The 23673-nt window shown below is 36.3% G+C and overlaps 1 protein-coding gene across 1 annotated transcript; it reads left to right on the plus strand.

Moving 5' to 3' along the window:
• The first annotated feature begins 9723 nt into the window (after nucleotides 1–9723).
• LOC116129964 (probable LRR receptor-like serine/threonine-protein kinase At5g37450) lies at nucleotides 9724–21173 on the plus strand. The gene is given in 19 exon segments (XM_031415708.1): nucleotides 9724–9801; nucleotides 9940–10083; nucleotides 10150–10221; nucleotides 10321–10392; nucleotides 17175–17249; nucleotides 17396–17464; nucleotides 17724–17792; nucleotides 17893–17964; nucleotides 18152–18238; nucleotides 18382–18450; nucleotides 18534–19054; nucleotides 19290–19448; nucleotides 19518–19801; nucleotides 19992–20043; nucleotides 20152–20168; nucleotides 20170–20400; nucleotides 20547–20681; nucleotides 20783–20837; nucleotides 20840–21173. Coding segments are annotated over 19 exon segments (2541 nt in total). The 5' UTR covers nucleotides 9724–9736; the 3' UTR covers nucleotides 21133–21173.
• The last annotated feature ends 2500 nt before the right edge of the window (nucleotides 21174–23673 follow it).

Consider the following 23673-nt stretch of genomic DNA (forward strand, 5'->3'; position numbering starts at 1 on the left):
CCGAGGATTATCCTCGGGACTGGTTTGAACAGATGTTGATGATGGGCAGGTGGCTTGATGACTTGGTGAGTTATTTTCGCTTAATTTTCCTTATTTTTGCTTATGTTTTCCATAAGCTATTGTATACTTATCATGTTGTTTTTATTTGATGCAGCACATCGATGAGGTATTGGCATTGATGAGGCTACGACAGACCAGTAATGGTGATCTATTGTATCCTGATTGTGCCATCATCGATGTGGCCTTTGGCCAAACGCTAGTAACGACATATCGCAGTTTAATGAAAAAGGCCATTGGTAGAGGTGCAATAAAAGGAGCCAAGCGAAAAAGATTGGGCATAGAAGACTTGGACTGCGTCCTTGATGATTTTAAGTTTGATGACAGGATCATGCAGTATGTATGGCCATAGTTGGGCAAAGGTTAAAAGAGTCTACTGCATCATCAACATCAAGGATATGCACCGGATAACAGTCATCATGCTTCTAGAGGAGGGTTGCTGAAGATCCTTGATTGCAACCCAACTATTTGTCGAGACAGGCAGTTGGAGACCAAGTTGGAGCCACTGTTCATGTTGTTCCCATGGTTGTTGCGCGACAACAGGATGTTTGAGCACTACGGTGATCAAGTACTGACCAGAAAGTAGCCACGCAAGCGTTTTCCCATCCCAACAAATGAGTCAAGGTAAATTTTGTATAAAACTAACTTACATAATACAATTGTTCTATAAGCTAATTCTAATGCTAATGTCTTCTTCCTATTGTAGTGCTGATTGTGGGGCATATGCCCTAAAATTTATTTAGTTCGACATGACAAACACCTCGATAGATGGCTTGAATGACGAAACAATGAGCAACTGTCGGGAGCACTGGGCTGTTGAGTGCTTCCATGGGCATATGGATCCCTTTTGAATGACTAGAACCCAATTAAAAGGTATGGAAGTTGGACTTTAAATTTTGTAGTTTATGTGATGTTGATGTTGATGTTGATACTTGGGTTGTGGTGCTGATGTTGCAGGTGTCATGCTTATACAAAGCTTTACCGAAAGAGACAGACTCAGTGAACTTCTCAATCTTGCACTCCATAACTTATGCTCTTTGGACGCAAACATTTTACACAATAAAAGCTTTTGTTGCAGCTTCCTTTTGTTCATGAAAGCGAGTGAGACTCCTACTTTAAGCTTAGTTTGGTTAAATAAATTAACAGATGGTGAAAGCAACAGTTGGGTTCGTGAAGAGATAAAATTTTGCTCCCCGGACATCCCAAGTTTCCATTTAACAAATTAGCCTTGAAAAACTTTTTGATTTTTTTTTAAATTTACAAATGCTAACGTGGCTGCAGGTGTGCTGGCTAATTTTGTAGGTTCTTGGCAAACAATGAGAGGAAACTTCTCAAAGTGGCTTGGGGTGTCACAGTAGGTTGTCGGAAAGGCATTTGCAATCAAGGCTGGTGGGCAGAGGAGGCATCTGCAATCAAGGCTACCGACAAGGCATCTGCAATCAAGGTTGGTGACTAGGAGGAGGCATCTGCAATCAAGGCTGCTGGCAAGACATGGTACCAAACAATGATCTCAGACAGTGATTATACAGAATTCGAAAACTTCTCAAAGTGGCGTGGGGTGTCACAGGAGGGAAATGAAAATGTATGGAAGGGAAATGAGAGGAAAAATGGTACTTGGAATTCGGTTTTTCTTTGCAATTGTCTGGGTGGAGGAAATTTTATTACAATCAGAACTGGAGTTAAATGTCTTAGGATTTATTGTGTTTTGGCACTATTATGGATGCTTTTAAGTTTAAACTTTCAATTACATTGATGTCTCTTATATTTTGATTTGTGATGAATTAGCTTGATATAAATTACTTAATTTTGCTGCTTATTCTTTTCGGACTTGGGAGGAAAATGAGTGAGGTCGAAATGTATCACAATCATAGTAACTTAGAAATTAGCTCTGTAAAGAGAGATTATTACATAATTCAGGAGAAAAGTATGAAAAATCTGTTTTGCCCATGATCACTTAAGCAATATATGAGCGACCACATATATCCCCTAAGCAACCAAGATTTTTCCAGAAATGATTGCTTAAGCGATCACCACAATCGCTTAAGCGACCAAGAGTAAAAGCGAAGAATCGCTTAAGCGATATAAAAGATCGCTTAAGTGATCTTAGATCTGGGCAGATGTTGATTTTGCCTCGGACATGATCGCTTAAACGATCTGAAATCGCTTAAGCGACCAAGAGTAAAAGCGATGAATCGTTTAAGCAATACAAAAGATCGCTTAAACGATCATCTATCTGGGCAGCTGTTGATTCTGCCTTGGACATGAAAGCTTAAGCGATCTAAAATCGCTTAAGTGACCAAGAGTAAAAGCGATGAATCGCTTAAGTGATACAAAAGATTGCTTAAGCGATCATATATCTGAGCAGATGTTGATTCTGCCTCAGACATAATCGCTTAAACGACTAAGAGTAAAAGAGAAGAATTGCTTAAGCGATACAAAAGGATTGCTTAAGCGATCATAGATCTGGGCAGATGTTTTTGCCTCAAACATGATCGCTTAAGCGATTTAAGATTGCTTACCAAGAGTAAAAGCGATAAATTGCTTAAGCGATATGAAAGATCGCTTAAGTGATCATATATCTGGGCAGATATTGATTCTGCCTTAGACATGATCGCTTAAGCAATCTAAAATTGCTTAAGCAACCAAGAGTAAAAGAGAAGAATCGCTTAAGCGATACAAAAGGATCGCTTAAGGGATCATAGATCTAGGCAGATGTTTCTACCTCGGAAATGATCACTTAAGCGATCTAAAATCGCTTAAGCGACCAACAGTAAAAGAGAAGAATTGCTTAAGCATCGCTTAAGCGATCATAGATCTGGGCAGATGCTTCTGCCTTGGACATGATTGGTTAAGCGATCTTAAATCGCTTAACCAACCAAGAGTAAAAGCGAAGAATCGCTTAAGCGATACAAATGATCGCTTAAGCGATCGTGCATCTAAGCAGAGGTTGATTCTACCTCAGACATGAGCGCTTAAGCGATTATAAATTGCCTAAGTGGCCGTGGTTAAAAGCAAATTATCGCTTAAGCGATATAATAAATCTCTTAGGCAATCATTTGTGTGGGCACTTATGTATTCTTTGTTCATGATCGCTTAAGCGACCAAGTGTAAAAGGTTAGAATCGGTTAAGCGATATCATAAATACCACCAAATCTCTTAAGCGACTAAGTCTAAATACAAATGATTGCTTAAGCGATAAAAGAAATTGCTTAAGCGATCCTGTGTATTTGGATTTTTTTTATTGTATTTCACAAGATCAGTTAAGCGATTAACGCTATCTTAAACATATAAGGTGTATGATTCATTCTCAGTGGAACATGATCGTTATTATATTTTAATCACGGTCATATAGTTTTTTTACGTCTATATTAAATATGGTGTAGAATGTTTACGTCTATATTAAACATATAGGGTGTACGATTCGTTCAGTGGAACATGACCGTTATTATATTTTAATTAAACATATAGTTCTTTTACGTCTATATTAAACATATATGGTGTAGAATGTTTACATCTATATTAAACAGATAGGGTGTACGATTCGTTTAGTGGAACATAACCATTATTATATTTTAATTAAACATATAGAATGTTTACGTCTATATTAAACATATATGGTGTAGAATGTTTACGTCTATATTAAACATATCAGGTGTACGATTCGTTCAGTGGACCATGACCATTATTATATTTTAATTAAATTAGTTATTTTACGTCTATATTAAACATATATGGTGTAGAATGTTTACGTCTATATTAAACATATGTCCATAAACTTGGGAGATAAATATTGAAGTAAATTGCCCTTAATCACTTAAGCGATCCGTCTATTTGGCCTTAGTCGCTTAAGAAGATTACAGCAGTTGTGCTGAAAAACTTATTGTGATAACAGGAGCGAGCCGTTGTTCTTAGTCAAAAAGTTTTTGAAAAATTCTGGCACTTTCTTGGTCTACAGAGTGCAGAACATATGGTTGCAAAGTTCAATTTTATATCAATATTATATTTTTTATATATTACTTTCTTGCCAAGAACTGACAAAAATAATAGAATAACAATAGATCGTTTAAATGATCAATAGATTCTAGTTTGTGCAAATGGTTTTGCAGAGTTACAACTCTGTACATAAAACTAAATTATCTATAGTTATTATATTACTGTTGTTAGTCCTTTTTTATTTAATATTTATTATTATTAATTATTTTTTTCATTTCAATAGAATGAAAAAAATTATTTAACAACAGTAATATTATTATTTAATTATTTTTTATTTAACACAATTATCTTTCACATTCTATTGAAATGAAAAAAATAATTAGGGTTAAATAAATATTAACTAACAACAGTAATAGATTAACCGTAGATATGTACGGAATTTTAACTCTGCAAAACAATTTGCACAAACAATCTGTTGATTAGTCATTCAAACTTTGTTTACTCCTGAAAATAACATCTCGTTTAAAATCAGACCGAGAAAAATCTCAAAAGAGTGTAATATTTATCGATGCTCTAAAAATTTCACCGTCTTCTTCTTCGTCCATATCTCAACTCTGAAGCTATTTTCTTGCTCGAACTCTTAACATCTTTATGTTACGAAGAAAGAAGAAGAAGATATGTTCACTAAGCTTGCATGGTTATCTAGTTCTCTTCTACCCAAATCTATACCCTTGAATTTGAGAATGATTATTGTAGAGTACAATGGAAATTAGGCATGATTGCTTAACTGATGCGAGATATCACTGAAGCAAATCATGGCTTATGTATATAGGATCGCTTAAGCGATATATAACATCTCTTAAACGATCTATTGTTATTATATTATTTTTGTTAGTTCTTGGCAAGAAAGTAATATATAAAAAATATAAGATTAATATAAAATTGAACTCTGCAACCATATGCTTTGCACTCTGTAGACCAAGAGAGTGCCAGAATTTTTCAAAAACTTTTCCAGTATGAAGAACGGCTCGCTCCTATTATCACAATAAGTTTTTCAACACAACTGCTATAACCTTTCTTAAGCGACCAAGGCTAAATAGACGGGATCACTTAAGTGATTAAGGGTAATTTACTTCGTCCATATCTTAACTCTTAACATCTTTATGTTCTAAAGAAAAAGTTTAAAAACTAACAAAAACACCCCCACCCACCCATATTGACCAGATTCCGACGATTGGCTGTCGGAATATGGTCAGAATCTGGTATAATGACGCACTACTGACTTCATCTTGCTGGTAATGCGTCGATCTATAATTTTTTGGCCAGTTACAGCCTAAGATGATCTGGCCATTGACGACCAGATCTTTGGCCATAATTGGTCATCAACGACGGCCAAGGTATGGTGGCCGTCGTTGACAACCAAACATGGCCACATCTGGCCATAGATCTGGCCGAAAATTTGCATCTTGGGGTACGCCTAGCTAGTTTCAGATAGTTCTGTGCCGATACGGCGACTCCGTCACCTCTGGTAGTGGTTGCCGACTGCCGAAATTTAATGAGTGAGTGGGGGTGTTTTTGTAACTTTAATGTTTTCATTATAGGGATGTTAGTTATTTAACAAACCTAAGGGGTGTTTTGTTAATTTTCAAATCTTACACTGGGTCTGGCTTAAGCGATGATTTCTTTGCACTTACACAGGGTCGCTCGATCGCTTAAGCGATCAAGTCTGACGTAGAATCAATATCTGCCAGATGCACGATCACTTAAGCGATTCTTTGATTTTACATAGTGTCACTTAAGCAATTTTAGATCACTTAAGTGATGAAGTGAAAAAAAGAAGAATCGCTTAAGTGATGAAGTTCGAGGCAGAATCAATATCTGCCCAGTTGCATGATCGTCTAAGCGATCACTAATATCACTTAAGCGATTTTCTCTTTTTCACTTTGTCGATTAAGCGATCGTAGATCGTTTAAGCTATCATGTGATGGGCAGAATCAATATCTGCCCAGGTGCACGATCGCCTAAACAATCCATGATATCGCTTATGCAATCCTTTATGAGAAACCCTTTGTCGCTTAAGCGATCATGGGCAATACATACTTTTCCATCTTTTCTCCTGAATTTTGACAAACTAAAATTACCAACACATATTAATTCCATACTTTCTCCTCAATTTGACAACCTAATTTCAAACTAAAATCACCAACACATATTTACGCCATGTAACAAGAATACTAAATATAAAGAATGATTTATTCAAGGTAACAATAAAATTTAAAACATCAATAATTGAAAACAATAACTCATCAACGGTTGACCTTGCCAACTCCCTCAATTTCATTCTTTTTCGAACCTAATTTTCTGGATCTGCATGTGATTACTTTTGGCAACAGCTTCTCTTGTGGCCAGGTTCCTTGCAAATTGAGCACTTATTCATCTTCCGGGGAACCTCCAAGGCTGATGGAATACGCTTAACTCTTTTTCTCCCCTTTGCTGTCTTCTTGAATGGCGGATGGATGATAATGTCAGCCAACTCTAGCCACACTACCCACTGCTCTTCTGGAGGCACTAAATATATCATTTCTGAATAAGCTATCATGTAGTGATTTGCCATATAGAGAGGACAACAAAGTTCCATGTAAATTCTTGAACCAAATCCGGCTTCCGTTGGTGTTTCAGTGCTGCTAGTGAATGAGGACAAGGTAAACGTTGAATGTCAAGCACTTTACAGCTACAAGTTTTACTAACAAGGTTAACTAGGGCATCCCAACCATAGTCGCGCATAGTGAACTCTTGAACATTAAAAGGATAAGAAAACAGTGCATTTGACAATTCCATACGTTCTCGCAATAATTTTTCAGCTGACGGAACAAGGGTTGTAGTAAAATTATCTGACTCCATACGACGCTCATGGAACCACAAAGACAATGTAATATGGATTGCATCAAAAAGTGCAACTATTGGAAACTCTCTTTCTATTAACAACTTCGAATTTATGGGCTCAGCTATATTCATTGTCATGACATCAAACTTTCTTCCAGGAAAGTAAGCTCTACTCCATCACTCGAAACCAACATCATGCTCAAGATACTTAGCAACTCTATCATCCTTGATTTGGATTTGTTGGAAGTGCTTCTCGAACTCATCAACCCGATAAGCTTTTGCTGCCATGTAATATGTCTGAAGGAGGCCTGCACACTTAAATTTTTGTTTTATGTTCTCACCAAGGTGCCTCATACATAATCTGTGATGTGCTTGACGGTAAATAGTGGCAATCCCCTTCTTTATAAAATTGTGCGTATCGAATATTATGCACAATTCGTCACTATCAGACACTATCATACGTAATTGCTGAAAAAACCAAGTCCACGACTTGTCATTCTCAGAGTCAACCACACACCATGCAATAAGATATGTGTGATTCTCGATGTCCTATGCAGTGGCCACCAATAATGTACCTCCATACTTTCCCGTCAAAAAGCAACCATCAATAGCCAACACCTTTCTCATGTTTACAAAACCCCTTATAGCAGAACCGTAAGCAACAAAAAAAATATTAAAACATCATATTCCTGTCCCACTTCAAAGTCGTCTTACTACCTTGGTTTGTCAACTCAAGCATATAATGGTACACTTCTAATACTGCGTACCCATGCTCCATCGTGCCCCTCACAAAATCTTGTGCATGTTGTCTCCTTTTCCAACATTTCCAGTAACTAGCAGCACATCCCAACTCTGTGCGCCCAAGTCTCTGAATGTCTTTAGGAGATGGACATTTCCCTTCAACAAACTGACTTTTGACAAATTGTCCAATAACATCAGCAGAGGCTTGTCGATGCTCACCTGAAATATGTCCCAAACCACATGTGTGCTCACAGGTATATGTGCTAAGAATAATTTTTTTCTGACTTCGCCAACCTTCTACAATAAACCCGCCACTTGCACTTTCAGTCACGACATGCAACCATCACAGCCAATGAATTTGACTTTTTGGTCATGAACTCAAAACTACCTCTCATGGCAACAAGTTTTAGCTTTCTCACAACTTCCTCTTTGTTGTCAAATAAATACCCTATGCGCAACTCTGATCCATCCGTAAAAACATGAGCTGATTCACTACTACCTGCAATTGCCCCTTCTGAACTTGCATAAGCGACCATAGTGTTCTCTTCCTCACAAACTACAGCTTCTGTATAATTTATATTTAAAGGAATCTCTACATCTATGGGAACATGTACGGGGTCCTCCTCTTCAACATTTTCATTCTGCCCCCCATGATCAACCTCTTCTATAGTGTCCTCCTCACCACCTAATTCACCGTCTACTCTTGATTTTTCAACTAAAAAATCAATGCCCTCATAGTTCAAATTAAAACCAAGCAAATCTCCACCAACTTCCTCGTTATCCCCTTCCTTTGAACCAACTTCCAATGGTTTTTCTGCAAAAGAAACCCTTGAAATCGGCCTTGAACCATTATCGGCCACATCAATCATATATAACTTCACACTTTCATCCAACTTTAATATAACAAAAGGTACCTTATAAAGTTCAAAAACTCTGCTTAAAACATACTTCACAACTATATCACTACGTGAGCAACTCAAATCACTTCTTCTAATTATTTCATCAACCAACTCATCAAAGCTAACCTCTATGCTCATAGTAATTGGTATAACTTCTTTGCTCTTTCCAATCCACTTCTAGCTACTTTCTTCCTCCACCCACTCACCAAAATATTCAACACCCAAAACAACTTATCCCATGTCTAATAATAGTTAACTACCTATAATGCAAGAAAAAAAATATTCTTAACTGATGTACTAAGGGTTGAAATATTTTAAAAAGCATCTGCACAGTCACTTGACAGATCTGGTGTATCGCTTAAGCGATCTGGTATATCTTATACTGGATCGCTTAAGCGATCCAGTATAATTAAACATGATCGCTTAAATGATCTTATGCCATTTATTGATCGCTTAAGCGATCTACTGCTATACACCAAACTTTTAGCAGATTGCTTAAGCGATCTTATGCCACATACTAGATCGCTTAAGCGATCTATCTGCGGCATTACCAGCATACCAGATCGCTTAAGTGGTCCATCATATCCAGAATACATTTGCAGTCATTTCTACCTACAATCGGTGCTACCACCCCCAGCTACCCATAATGTAAGAAATTTTTCAACAAATTTCACTCCTTTCAACTTCCATTACATCAAACACAACCCAAAAACCTAAACAACTAAATCAAAATTATAACCCAAGCCCAATCCATCATTAAATCTTTGTAAATCGAAATATAAAATCGATAGAGGAGATACACATACCTGGACGAAATGTCAGGAGGAGGAGGAGGAAGAGGACGACGATATGTGTTGGAGAAGATGTTAATGGCGGAGGAATGCGTTAATGTGGCGGGAGGAAGAAGAAGAACGTGTTTGGGTTTGTTTGCAAGAATTTTGACTCTTTAGGGACATATTATAATTTTTAAAAGATTATACAATTATTCATTAATCCTAATTAACCCCTAATCATGTTTAATTAAGCTTAATAAAAAACAAGGCTATATTCAGTTAACTTTTACAAACTATATAGCCGTTTAATTAAATTTTAACTTCAAATGGTTTTAATAAAATCCCCGCCATTCCGTGTATCATCTTGATGATATCTTGTTCTGCCATGAACCTTCATCCATTTGTTAATCAATTTAGTTAGCTTTTTAACTTCATTTGTCCAGGAATTTTATGTGGAACAATTTAACCGGCAGCATACCCAAGGAGATAGGCAATCTGATTACTTTAAAGCTTCTGTAAGCATCAAATTACAAGCTTTTAAGTCGAGTGATAACTTTATAGTTTGATGCCGAGTTATCATTTAACTTAATTTTTAACTACTCCGTGAAAATTTCGAACCTATATACGGAAGTGTATTTTTCATTTGCATGCAGGCTTCTGAGCGGAAATCAAATATCAGGGCCTATACCAGATGAGCTTGGTTCTCTTTCTAATGTAACAATATTAAACCTGGACATTAACAATATTTCTGGACCACTGCCAAAAACTTTGGCAAATATGACCAGTGCCGGACACTTGTAAGTGCCTTCTAGTTAGCCAAATACTTTAATAAAAGCAATTATTCATGATGTTTTTAATTGCAGTCATTTGAACAACAACTCAATCAGTGGTCAGATTCCACCAGAGCTTTCTGCATTACCTCAACTCTTACACTTGTGAGTTCATTACATTTTTATTGATGTTGCTTTATTTTACACAATGAGTATGTTTCTGTTGTTGCAATGACATAATATTTTGACAAATTTAATTTGCAGCCTGTTGGACAATAACAACTTATCAGGGTATCTTCCGCAAGAATTTTCCAGGATGCCAAACCTGAGGATTTTGTAAGTTCACCGTTCCTTCAAGTTTTCTTGTGTAATGACTATCAGACTCCAGTATCTCAAACATTTTGGTCTCTGGTTAATAACCCCATTTCTCTTATTGTTGCAGACAATTTTATAACAACAACTTTGAAGGTATCGAGATTCCAAATTCTTATAAAAACATGCCCAAACTGGTGAAGCTGTAATCTCTCTCCCTTCCCATGGATATTTCTTTTATTTTTTATCTATACACTGCCAAGTGCTAAAATATACATATGAAGGCAATAGGTACACAAAAACTGAAGGATCAATAACATTGTGCTTATTTCTTTCCTTTCAACTCAACACGAGTCTTAGGAACTGCAGAATGCAAGGAACTATTCCTGATTTAAGCAGTATACCAAACCTTCTTTACTTGTAAGTCTGCAGGAAGTTGTTGATAATTCTTAGCACTAAATGATGGTTATATCTTTTAGTTGAACAAAGCTAGTCAAAATTATAATTTATCTCCACAGTATTTTAGTTGGTCAATGAAGACCCGGCCCACCTGATAAGGTATACGCTGGCCAGGTTGAACCCGGTTTAATGTAGGTCGGCTTAGGGTTGACCTGCCTAACCCGGCCCATTTGTTCCACCTCTAGTCTTTCTCTTTATGTACAGTTTATAATAATTATAGGGCTTTCTAAAATCCTATAAGGAAGTTGGAATATGGCACCTTCCTCAGTTACTTGAAAGACAAAGTCGTCCCCGACCTAGTTCTTCAAGTCTCAATCTCCATTAATCCAAAATGATCTTGTGGATTACTATTTACTTATCACTATCATCAATGATCTACCTAAGAGTATTACTCATTTTCATGGTATGCAAAACTTTGTAGTTCAATAAATATAGTTAATCATAGTTGGTTGCATTTCTTAAACTTAACTGGCAAGGGTTCTCAAACCTGTCTTGTTGCAGTCATTCTCAAAGATCAAAAATCAGGCATGAGCAAAGGTGCTGTGACTGGAATTGTGTTAGGGTCCATTACTGGCCTAATTGCAATATCTTTGGTCACGTTGTTTATTTTCTACAAAAAGAAATCAAAACACAAGCAAGAGGTTTCAAAGAAACAGTCAAGTAAGTTCTTTTGTATTTGCCTTGATCTAGAAGGCTACCTTCTCTTGTATTTATATTTAGAAGCATAAATGATGTTTCTTTTAACAGTTGCAAAAATTCCAATCAAAATTGCAAGTGTCAAGGGATTTAGTTTCACAGAACTTGAAAAAGCTACCAGTGGTTTTAGTGAGTCCAGTCTAGTTGGTCAAGGAGGCTATGGTAAGGTTTATAAAGGCATTTTGGACAATGGCATAGCTGGGGCAATCAAGAGGGCACATCAAGGATCCTTGCAGGGAGAGAGAGAATTCTTAACTGAAATAGAAATTTTGTCGCGTTTACATCATCGCAACCTCGTTTCATTGGTTGGATATTGTGATGAAGAAGGCGAGCAGGTACTTTATCCATTGCCACTTCTGGAAATATTATGCATTATCAGAAAATTTTTGATACTCTCCTCATAACATGCCTTGAGTTTTAGAACAAGTTAAAATTCCTCAAGTGAAAAAAGATACACTTAACAGTAGGTAGTGAGCTTCATTAACTGCTAATACTCAAAAGTATCCTTGATTTTGTGTTTGCAGATGTTAAAGTTTCCATTATTGAAATGGTTATTTACTATTGTGATGTTATTAGAATAATATTAACGATTGGATTGATCCAACTTATCAAAAATACGATCATTTATCCAACATTTGAAATGGTCTATTTACATTATGAAAATGATATACATATAAGTAGTGCTTTCAATAATAAACTGTTAAAACCGGCAATGTAAATCACTCAAATCTAACATGTATATATTTATATCATTATTCATATACATGTTCACATATTCATGAAGATTTGCAGAAGCAAAATAATTTATTCACTAACCTCTAGCTATAGCAGTTTGTTGTTGTTGTGTTCTTCAAAGGTTACAGACTCTTCCAATGCACTGCAATTCTTAGGACAATGGTTTTGGGGAAATCAGAATAATTGTGTGTATTAGGGACCTGTAACTGTTCCCCATTTTAAAGTATGCAGAAGTCTTTCCATCAAAGACAACTATTAGGGATAACTGCTGACAACTGCTCAGTAGTTTAAATTTTTATATAAAGCTAATATATATAAAAGTGAAGGACCAAGTAGTAATTTTAGGGCAATGAATTTTGATTAATTAAAATTCTAACGTTCTCCCACTTGGTCCAAACTTTTCTTACACCATTCACAACATAGTAGTTTTATATTCTTTATGTTTAATTAGAAAAATAGAATTGCATGAATCATAGCGGTAATGTAGTACTATGCAATTTTCTTCTTCTAAATAAATGCTTAAATATGGAATATTACTTTATGAACAAACCTCAAATGTTTGTTCTAGGTCATCCATAATGTTTGTTTGTCTCCAACCAAAATGTATACAACTTAAAAGAGAAAACAAACTAAATTACAAAGTTTCAGAGAATGAAAGTATTACCTCTCACAGTGACAAAGCAGGACGTAGTCCCATTTGTATTACATGATCTTTGAACGTCTTTGGTGCCGTGCCTTTTGTAAAAGGATCAACAATCATCTGCCCGGTGTGTATGTGGTCAATGAGCACTTCTTTGGCTTTAATGTGCTCCCTCATTGCTAAGTATTTAATGTTGATGTGTTTACTTCGACTTCCACTCTTATTATTATTAGCAAAGAACATAGCAGCTGAATTGTCACAATACAAACTTATTGGCTTAGAGATAAACTCAACAACTCTAAGCCTAGAAATGAAACTTCTCAACCAAATACCCTGTGTAGTAGCCTCAAAACAGGAAACAAACTCAGCTTCCATAGTAGAAGTGGCAACCAAAGATTGTTTGGTACTTCTCAAAGATATAGCACCTCCAGCTAGCATAAAAACATATCCGGATGTTGATTTCAGAGAATCAACATAGCCAACGAAGTTTGAGTTTGAATATCCGATGACTTCTAAAATGTCAGGCAGTCTATAAGTAAGCATGAAACCTTTAGTTCTTTGAAGATATCTCATGACCTTTTTTGCAGCTCTCCAATGATCTAAACCTGGATTACTTTGATATCTTCCTAACATGCCAATTGCAAAAGCAATATCAGGTCTAGTACAAACCTGAGCATACATTAGGCTATGTTTGTTTACTTATTGGGATTATTATTCTGAAAATTAATCCAATCAAATAAGATTTTTTCTATTGAAAATGAAAATAGGGGGGACTTGTTTCTATTATCTTATTCTATTCAACTCAAAAATTTAGATCATTTTAACCCCTTATATTTGTTAATTTAGCTAAACATCCCCCACAATAAAAGTTTAAAAATTAATTAAAGCACCTCAGCTAGCAACCACCGTCGACCGCCAGTGCAGGAACGACGCACGACCAGTTGAATCTGATCAATCTTGCCATTGCCAACTAGATCTATGACCAGAGATCTTGCCATTGATGTCTCCATTTTTGGGGGGTTTTTTGTTAATTTTTAAAGTTTTATTGTGAGGGTGTTTAGTTAAATTAACAAATGTAGGGGTTTAAAAATAATTTAAATATTTTCAGAAAATGTTTTCCAAAAATGTATTAAACAACTATTCAACATTTTATCTAACTCTGATATAATTTTCAAATATTATACCAAATATATTCTTAGAACCTTATCTTATTATATTTAATCCAACTCAACTCAAATTAAAATAGTTTTTCAAAATCAATAATAATAGGTCCATAACTTTCTCTCACAACCTCCGACATGACAGTTCATCATTTGTTTGCTTGCAAATGGGTTGACAGGACTCATTTTATGAGCTGACCAATGACAAGCTGCCACATCAAGAGTTGTGAGAGTAGGTTCTGAACCTAAGATAGAATAGAATCCTATCATATTCTATTTAATCCAACTCATCTCAACTTAAAATAGTTTTTCTGAATATCATATTTTAAATAATCTACCAAACAGCCCTAAGTGATTTAAGTTTGAATATTTAACTATTCTATAAACTATCCTGAGAGCCACTAATCTAATAATGGGTCCCCACATATAAGTCCAGGGGACATCTGAATGCCTGAAAGGAGATAGATATTATAATTTGCATCAAGTATCTTTCAGGCTGTCAAACAGTTGACGAGTTTAGGCAGAGAATTAAACAACGCAGATCTTTATGTTGGTTTAACAATCTAATGTAATCCTATAAATGGACGTGTTAATACTTGATTTTGACACTAATGACTCGCACGTGCAAAGTGCTAAGCTGACTTAGAAATTAAACGTGAATGGAAAATGCAATGAAGTAAATGGAAGATGATTTTTAAAGTGGTTCGGATGCTTAAAGTGAATCCTACGTCCACTGTTCTTTTATATATATGAGGTTACAGGAGATCGCGTATAGCGAATAGCGAGCAGAGGTACAAGTGATTGATTATTCAGAGAGAAATCAAGTCAATTTCTTTCTCGCAGGAATGCGGGTTTATTATCAGAATCCTGAAAATGAGAGAGAGAACCCTCTATTTATAGTACAAGGTTTCAGGGTAATGATTACAAGTCTGCAAGTGGACAGGTGTAGTACAATTCTTACCGCCCTTCCCATTGGCTGATTACATGGCAGATATCCTCAAATAGCACAAGGCTTGGACAGTTGGACGACTCCTATCTACTCATAGACAAAGCCTGAGTCTGTCAAGTTGATGACAACTATACTCATTCTGTCTTTTTAATGATGTGGTAACTCCAGGATGGCACAAAACCTTCCTGAACTCTGATTGGTGTTAGCTGACGTAAGCTCACATCAGCCTTGACTTTTTAGGCATAACAGGATGAAATCATTTGTTCATGGAAGGGCACTAACTTGACCTAGTATATTACAGCAACAGTTTTCAGAAAGGTGACACCATAAATGGCCACAATTTGAGTGGCTATCAAATTTGTAGACTTAGCTTTATGTGCACCAAGAACAGGAGTTTTTAAGAACTGGCCAACTGGAGTTAAATTTCCTCCGACCTAGTTCTTCATGTCTTAATCTCCATTAATCCAAAATAATCCCAAACTGGGAAGTGCCAACTTACCGAATCCATTTACTTTGTTTATCTAAAATTATATTTTCTTGACTCAATCTTCTCCCATTCTGAGCTCACCCCTATTTTCCAGGCATAAAAATGGCTTTCATCCTCTTTTTACGTCAACCTTCATGCTTCTTCCGCAAAGTATGGTTTGTTTTGCTTTTCGACTAGCCATTTTAGCGTATCTCTTAATTTTCGAAGTAGTTTAACAGAAAGTGTCAGATTTCTTGTTGCATGGATGCCAAGGTGGAGATTTTCCCTAATTGGGATCATACTTGTTCTACTTCCATGTCACTTTCTGCAACTTGCTTCTGCACAGATCACTCATCCATTGGAAGGTTGGTGTCTCTGTGATTTTTGTTAAGGGAAACTCCAAACTTGGAGTTAATTTTCTTTTATTGGATTCTTAATCTCTTTGAAAAATTATGTATGTCCTGAACTATGCATACAGTTGATGCTTTGCAAGCTGTCCGCCGAGCACTCAACGATACAGGGAAAAACCTCAATAGCTGGAAAAAGACTGATCCATGTGTATCAAATTGGACGGGAGTAATCTGCTTAATGGATCCAAATGATGGCTATCTCCACGTCCAAGAACTGTAAGTTGATAAATATGACGATTTATGCATACAGTAGATAGCACATTTATAAATTGAACACACTGATGGATTGTTTGGACTAATACATTTTCTTGTTTTTCTTTTTTTTCTTGGTTTCTCTCACAATACAGGCGGTTGCTAAACATGAAACTTTCTGGGAAACTAGCTCTGACACTTGGGTTGTTTTCTCATATGACCGTATTGTGAGTCATGCCATTCTGTGTATCATCTAGATGATATCTTGTTCTACCATGAACCTTCATCCATTTGTTAATAAATTTAGTTAGCTTTTTAACTTCATTTGTCCAGGTATTTTATGTGGAACAATTTAACCGGCAGCATACTCAAGGAGATAGGCAATTTGATTACTTTAAAGCTTCTGTAAGCATCAAATTACAAGCTTTTAAGTCGAGTGATAACTTTATAGTTGGATGTCGAGTTATCATTTAACTTAATTTTTAACTACGTGAAAATTTCGAGCCTATATATGGAAGTGTATTTTTCATTTGCATGCAGGCTTCTGAGTGGAAATCAAATATCAAGGCCTATACCAGATGAGCTTGGTTCTCTTTCTAAAGTAACAATATTAAACCTTGACAGTAACAATATTTCTGGACCACTGCCAAAAACTTTGGCAAATATGACCAGTGCCGGACACTTGTAAGTGCCTTCTAGTTAGCCAAATGCTTTACAAAAAGCAATTATTCATGATGTTTTTAATTGCAGTCATTTGAACAACAACTCAATCAGTGGTCAGATTCCACCAGAGCTTTCCGCATTACCTCAACTCTTACACTTGTGAGTTCATTACATTTTTATTGATGTTGCCTTATTTTACACAATGAGTATGTTTCTGTTGTTGCAATGACATAATATTTTGATAAATTTAATTTGCAGCCAGTTAGACAATAACAACTTATCAGGGTATCTTCCGCAAGAATTTTCCAGGATGCCAAACCTGAGGATTTTGTAAGTTCACCGTTCCTTCAAGTTCTCTTGTGTAATGACTATCAGACTCCAGTATCTCAAATATTTTGGTCTCTGGCTAATAACCCCAGTTCTCTTATTGTTGCAGACAATTTGATAACAACAACTTTGAAGGTACCGAGATTCCAAATTCTTATAAAAACATGCCCAAACTGGTGAAGCTGTAATCTGTCTCCCTTCCCATGGATTTTTCTTTTATTTTTTAATTATGCACTGCCAAGTGCTAAAATATACATATGAAGGCAATAGGTAAACAAAAACTGAAGGATCAATAACATTGTGCTTATTTCTTTCCTTTCAACTCAACAAGAGTCTTAGGAACTGCAGATTGCAAGGAACTATTCCTGATTTAAGCAGTGTACCAAACCTTCTTTACTTGTAAGTCTGCAGGAAGTTGTTGATAATTTCTTTGCAATAAATGATGGTTATATCTTTTAGTCGAACAAAGCTAGTCAAAATTATAATTTATCTCCACAATATTTGTCATTCAGCATTTATATGACATCATCTGTGCACAATTCCAAGTATTGATTTGAAAAATTGTTGAATTTACATAACTAGCTCTTAGAAGATTAACTAAGACTTTCTTAAGAGTTGGATTCATGTTATCTGACCTCGATTACTTTTCATGTTACAGAGATCTTAGCTCGAATCAACTTACCGGAAGCATACCAACAAATAAGCTTGCCAACAATATCACAACTATGTATGCCATTGTCAATGTTCCAAGTTCCTTACACATGCTACATTTTTTCATATATACATTGATATGATAAAAGTAACTTGTTTTGTTTTCAATGTTGCAGTGATCTATCCAATAATATGCTTACTGGACCTATCCCCTCAAATTTTTCAGGCTTTACTTTTCTCCAGAGACTGTAAGAGGCTCTCCTCATTTTTATTCTCACTTTTTTTTTTTTTTTTAATTGAAAATCTTAAGAATTCCTTAATAATTAGAAAGCTATATACGGTTAGAAATTTATCTTCCATATGAAATAATTAAGAATGACAGTTTATATCTTCCATATGAAATAATTAATAAAGCTAGTTTGAAATTTATTGCAGGTCACTTGAAAACAATAATTTGAGTGGTAGTGTTCCCTCAAACATTTGGCAGAATGTTAATTTTCGTGCAAATGCGACACTTACCTTGTAAGACAAGAAACAGTTATATGGTTTTTATTTGCTCAGTTTTGAGATTAACTAAATCAGGAACAGTGGTCGAACATCAATACTCCAATTCAAGTTACCTGAATTCTCATAAGATCTTCTTTGTTTCTATGTTTTTCTTGCAGGGATTTCCAGAATAATTCGCTTACAAATGTTTCGGGTACTATAGATCCTCCTTCAAATGTCACCATTAGGTTAGTATTTGTAGTCTTTGCAAATAGAAATCCATTTAAGAAATTTATTTGACTTATCAGTTGGAATTTTCTGGACTGCTTAGGCTTCAGGGCAATCCTGTTTGTACAAATGCAAATGAATTCAACATAGTTCAATTCTGTGGACCCAATATCGGAGATGATGAGGTTTCTGGAACTTCAAATAACACTTCTAATCCTACCTGCCCCCAACAGTCCTGTCCGACAAGTTTGCATATGGAATATGTCCCAGAATCACCTGCTTCCTGCTTCTGTGCTCTGCCTCTCGGAGTTGATGTACGTTTGAGAAGTCCTAGCATATCTGATTTTCGCCCATACATGAATGCATATATGCTTTACGTGACCTCCAGTCTTGGCTTGAATCGTTATCAACTACTTATCAACTCATTTTTATGGCAAAAGGGTCCTAGGCTATTGATTAGCTTAAAGGTTTTTCCTCAGTATATCAATAGTACTACCAATGAATTTAACAAGAATGAGGTCTATCGGATTATGGACCTAATTGCTACATTTACTCTTCCTTTGAGTGATGTCTTTGGCCCAAATGAACTGATCAATTTTACTCGCCATGGACCTTATGCAGCTGGTAAGTCTCAAGACTGCAAAATTTTCCAATTAAAATTGTAGTTCCAGTTACATTTCTGGTCTGCGTATTCTTGTGGATTACTATTTACTTATCACTATCATCAATGATCTACCTAAGAGTATTACTCATTTTCATGGTATGCAAAATTTTGTAGTTCAATAAAATATAGTTAATCATATTTGGTCGCATTTCTTAAACTTAACTGGCAAGGGTTCTCAAACATGTCTTGTTGCAGTCATTCTCGAAGATAAAAAATCAGGCATGAGCAAAGGTGCTGTGATTGGAATTGTGTTAGGGTCCATTGCTGGCCTAATTGCAATATCTTTGATCATTTTGTTTATTTTCTACAAAAAGAAATCAAAACACAAGCAAGAGGTTTCAAAGAAACAGTCAAGTAAGTTCTTTTGCATTTGCCTTCTCTTTTATTTATATTTAGAAGCATAAATGATGTTTCTTTTAACAGTTGCAAAAATTCCAATCAAAGCTGCAAGTGTCAAGGGATTTAGTTTCACAGAACTTGAAAAAGCTACCAGTGGTTTTAGTAAGTCCAGTCTAGTTGGTCAAGGAGGCTATGGAAAGGTTTATAAAGGCATTATGGATAATGGCAAAGCTGTGGCAATCAAGAGGGCACAACAAGGATCCTTGCAGGGTGAGAGAGAATTCTTAACTGAAATAGAAATTTTGTCGCGTTTACATCATCGCAACCTCGTTTCATTGGTTGGATACTGTGATGAAGAAGGCGAGCAGGTACTTTGTCCATTGCCACTTCTGGAAAAATTATGCATCATCATAAATTTTTTGATACTTTCCTCATAACATGCCTTGAGTTTTAGAACAAGATAAAATTGCTCAAGAAAAATAAGATACACTTAATAGTAGGTAGTGAGCTTCATTGACTGCTAATACTCAAAAGTATCCTTGATTTTTGTGTTTGCAGATGTTAGTATATGAGTTTATGCCTAATGGTTCTGTTCATGACCTCCTATATGGTAAATCCTATGATTTTTTCCCCAGTTTACTATTGCAAAACTTGGTTTTGTTCTACCACTTGCAAACTATATCATGATGTGAATTCGATATTGTTGGTGTTATGACAGGTAGATTCCGAAATCCTATTGAGTTTCGCCATGAGATTGCATATTGCATTGGGTTCAGCCAAAGGCATTATCTACCTCCATAAAGAAGCTGACCCACCCATCATCCATAGAGATATCAAGGCAAACAACATATTGTTGGACTCCAAATTTACTGCAAAAGTTTCTGATTTCGGAATCTCAAAGCTTGCACCAGTTCCAACTAATTCAGGAGGTGAAGGTCATGTGTTCACTGTTGTGAGAGGCACCCCAGTAAGTACATTATTGAAACCCAGTTATGAAATTTGGATTTCTCAAGTCATCTTTCTCATATCGATCCTTTAAATGATAGAACACTGAACACCTAGGCTTCAAATTTTCAGAGTGAATTTGAAACCCACTTTATCTTCCTATTGTAGGGCTACCTTGATCCTTAGTACTTCCTCACTCACTAGTTAACAGAGAAGAGTGATGTTTATAGCCTCGGAATTGTTTTTCTCGAGTTGTTGACAGGAATGAAGCCTATTTCTCATGGTAGAAACATTGTCCAGCAGGTACTAATTTTTTTTTAAAACTTTTTTCCCAGCACTCTCCAATATGACTTCGTTCACACGGTAACGTCTGAGAAGATGCCATGATTTTAATGCAACAACAGGTGAATTCAGCATGTCAATCTAGGATGATTTACTCTGTGATAGACAACGGCATGGGTCATACTCTTCCGAATGCCTCACAAGATTTATGGCATTAGCCCTCAAGTGTTGTGAGAATGAGACAGAGCGTAGACCTTCAATGCTGGAAGTTGTGAGAGAATTAGAGAACCTATCTTCAATGCTTCCAGAATCAGAAACTATCCAAACATATTCAGATATCTCAGCCTTAGGATCCTCAGGAATCCCCACATCATCTGTCTATTCTGGAAGAAACTCATACGTGTCTGGTGACTTTCCTGAAGCTGGAAGCGACCTTGTTAGTGGTGTTGTCCCCACCATCAAGCCTCGCTGATTCCCACCAGTTTCTTTATGGAACTTTAATATCTAGAATCACTATTACTATTGTTATTATATCTCCTTTTTTGCAGAAATAAAGTGAACTCTGATTTATGTGTGTATCAGTTTGTATATAGCTGAATGTAGAGTTCAGAGGTCATGTTCATGAGCTGTAAATAATACATATTTATGCTTTTTTATTAGAGCCACTTTTATATTTGTTAATCTGTAAAGAACTTTCCATAGAAACAAATAGAAAGACTATGAGGTAGGAACCCACGTCCAAATTGATATTAATTGGCTGGGTGATGGGCCTTTTATAGGGTTGGGCAATAGGCCTTTTGTGGGCTTGGATAGAACTCTCCTTGGAAAACTGGCTCGCCGAGGGAGGATGCTCAAGCTTTTTATAACCCACATGCCCACTATTTTCTTTTCCAATGTGGGATCCTAACACACCATCACGTGTCCGCAACCAACGTCAACGTTGGCCTCTTTACCCTTGGGTAACTACACGGATCCCCTTTCCATCGGGCCTCCATGCCCTTTCTCGGGGTAGCAACTCGGGCCCAAGGTTAACTTGCCACGTAGGCGATGTCCACGTGGGTGTAGGATCATGCTCTGATACCAATTGATAGAAACCACTCCCAAATTGATATTAATTGGCTAGGCAATGGGCGTTTTGTAGGAATTAGACTGGGCAATGGACCTTTTGTGGGATTGGATAAAACCCTCCTTAGAAAATTGACTTGCCAAGGGAGGGCTTAACTAATCCTCTAGGACCTTGGAATTGCCAGCCGAGTAAGAGCCCTCGTGGTCATCTTTATTAGTGCCTAGGAAGACTCAAACTCAAAAACTCATGAAACCTCTTTTTGCTCTTTTACCATCAGACGACCTAGTGGTGGTTCATAATAAAGAATGGTTGCTATGAATCCCAAGGTAAATTTGTTGTTGCCAAAGCGAATTTCAAAATAACTATTTTTAAACTTTGTATTACATTAGCAGAGTAGTTGGGATGCCCTGAACACTACAAATGTGCCGTTTGGATCTAGGGTAATATTAGTTTAATTTTGCAAGATTTATATGTTTGGTTTGCAAGTAATAAAATATTACGGTAATCTTTTATTGCAAATAGCGGTTACTGCTGGTAATGTAGGGGGTAATCATATTACCTTGCTAGAGGCTATTATTAAAACATTACCCGGGTAATATGATTTTTCTTCCCATTTTGCCCTTAATTAAAAACTATTTCGGACACAATTTCCCTCAAATGTCTAACAAATAACAATTAGCCATGCCCCTGTACATTTGAGAAATTAGCTAAAACACCCTAGCCACAAAAAAGTTTAAAACTTAACAAAATACCCTCAACCACCCAAGACCACCTTTGGCCGTGACTCACCACCGTCGGCCATTGGCGAAAGTCAAGATTATCCTGATGGTAGAAGGCTTGATTACTGGACTAAATGTCTCGAAATAGTCAAGACTTGGTGTTTGTCGGAAACCTTTAGCAACAAGTCTAGCTTTATACTTTTGTAAAGTGCCATCTGCATTATATTTAACTCTAAATACCCATTTGTTTCCTACTACATTGAGATCAGGAGTGAGAGGAACACGTGTCTAGGTTTCATTCTTGATCAATGCATTGAACTCATCCTACATGACAACTTTCCATTTAACACTGGCTCAAGCGTCAAAAGGAGAGGAAGGTTCTGGTTCAATACTGACATGTGCAGGAAACACAGATCCTGGTGCAGTGTTATTAGTTTCCAATAAGTAGAGCTGCAGATTGATTATGAGAACCGATTGCAGGAAGAGAATAAATTGCTGCTTTAGACTATGCTATTGCTTTTGCTTGTGTGATCATAGGATTTGTGTTGATAGCATCAGATTTTGAGTTAAGAGAAACTTCAGAGATGTCAGCAAACTTAGACAATGATAAATCAACTTCAAGAGGGCAGGAAGGTATTGAGTTAGATGAGGTGATAACTGGCAGGGAAGAGATGGGTAATTCAGGTGAAAGTAGTGAGGAAGTAGATAATTCAATTAAAGTACGAACTGGTGATGAGGAGATGTGAACATAGGAAGTTTTTATTGAGTTAGAATGAGAAATATTTGCTGTGTTAGAATGATTATGTAGCAGGGATTTAGATTTACGTGTCCAAGAGGTAGGAGCTGAGTTAAAAAGTGGTGAGGTAGGTGGAGAATGAGCTTGAGTGGAATCATTAAGGGTAGGTAATGAGTACAAAGGTGCATGCTTAGTAGAGAGTGTAGGTGTAGTTTTATTACCTGCTACTGTATCACTACGATTGTGCTGTGAAGGACTAACTGCTAAAGAACAAGGGGCAAGTCTAGTTGAAGAACCATGAGTATGTATAGTAGTATGAATAGGTGAATGCACAAAAATGAAAGGAAAGGATGAATATGAAATGGAAAAATTTAAATCAATAGAAGAAGGACTAGATTCAGATGATAAAAACACATTTCCATGAGAGAATGGAAATTCACATTATTTAAATTTGACACTTGGTGTGATAAAAAGTTTGCCATTAGGTTTTAA

This window comes from Pistacia vera, unplaced genomic scaffold (assembly GCF_008641045.1).
Source record: "Pistacia vera cultivar Batoury unplaced genomic scaffold, PisVer_v2 Contig216, whole genome shotgun sequence".
NCBI lineage: Eukaryota > Viridiplantae > Streptophyta > Magnoliopsida > Sapindales > Anacardiaceae > Pistacia > Pistacia vera.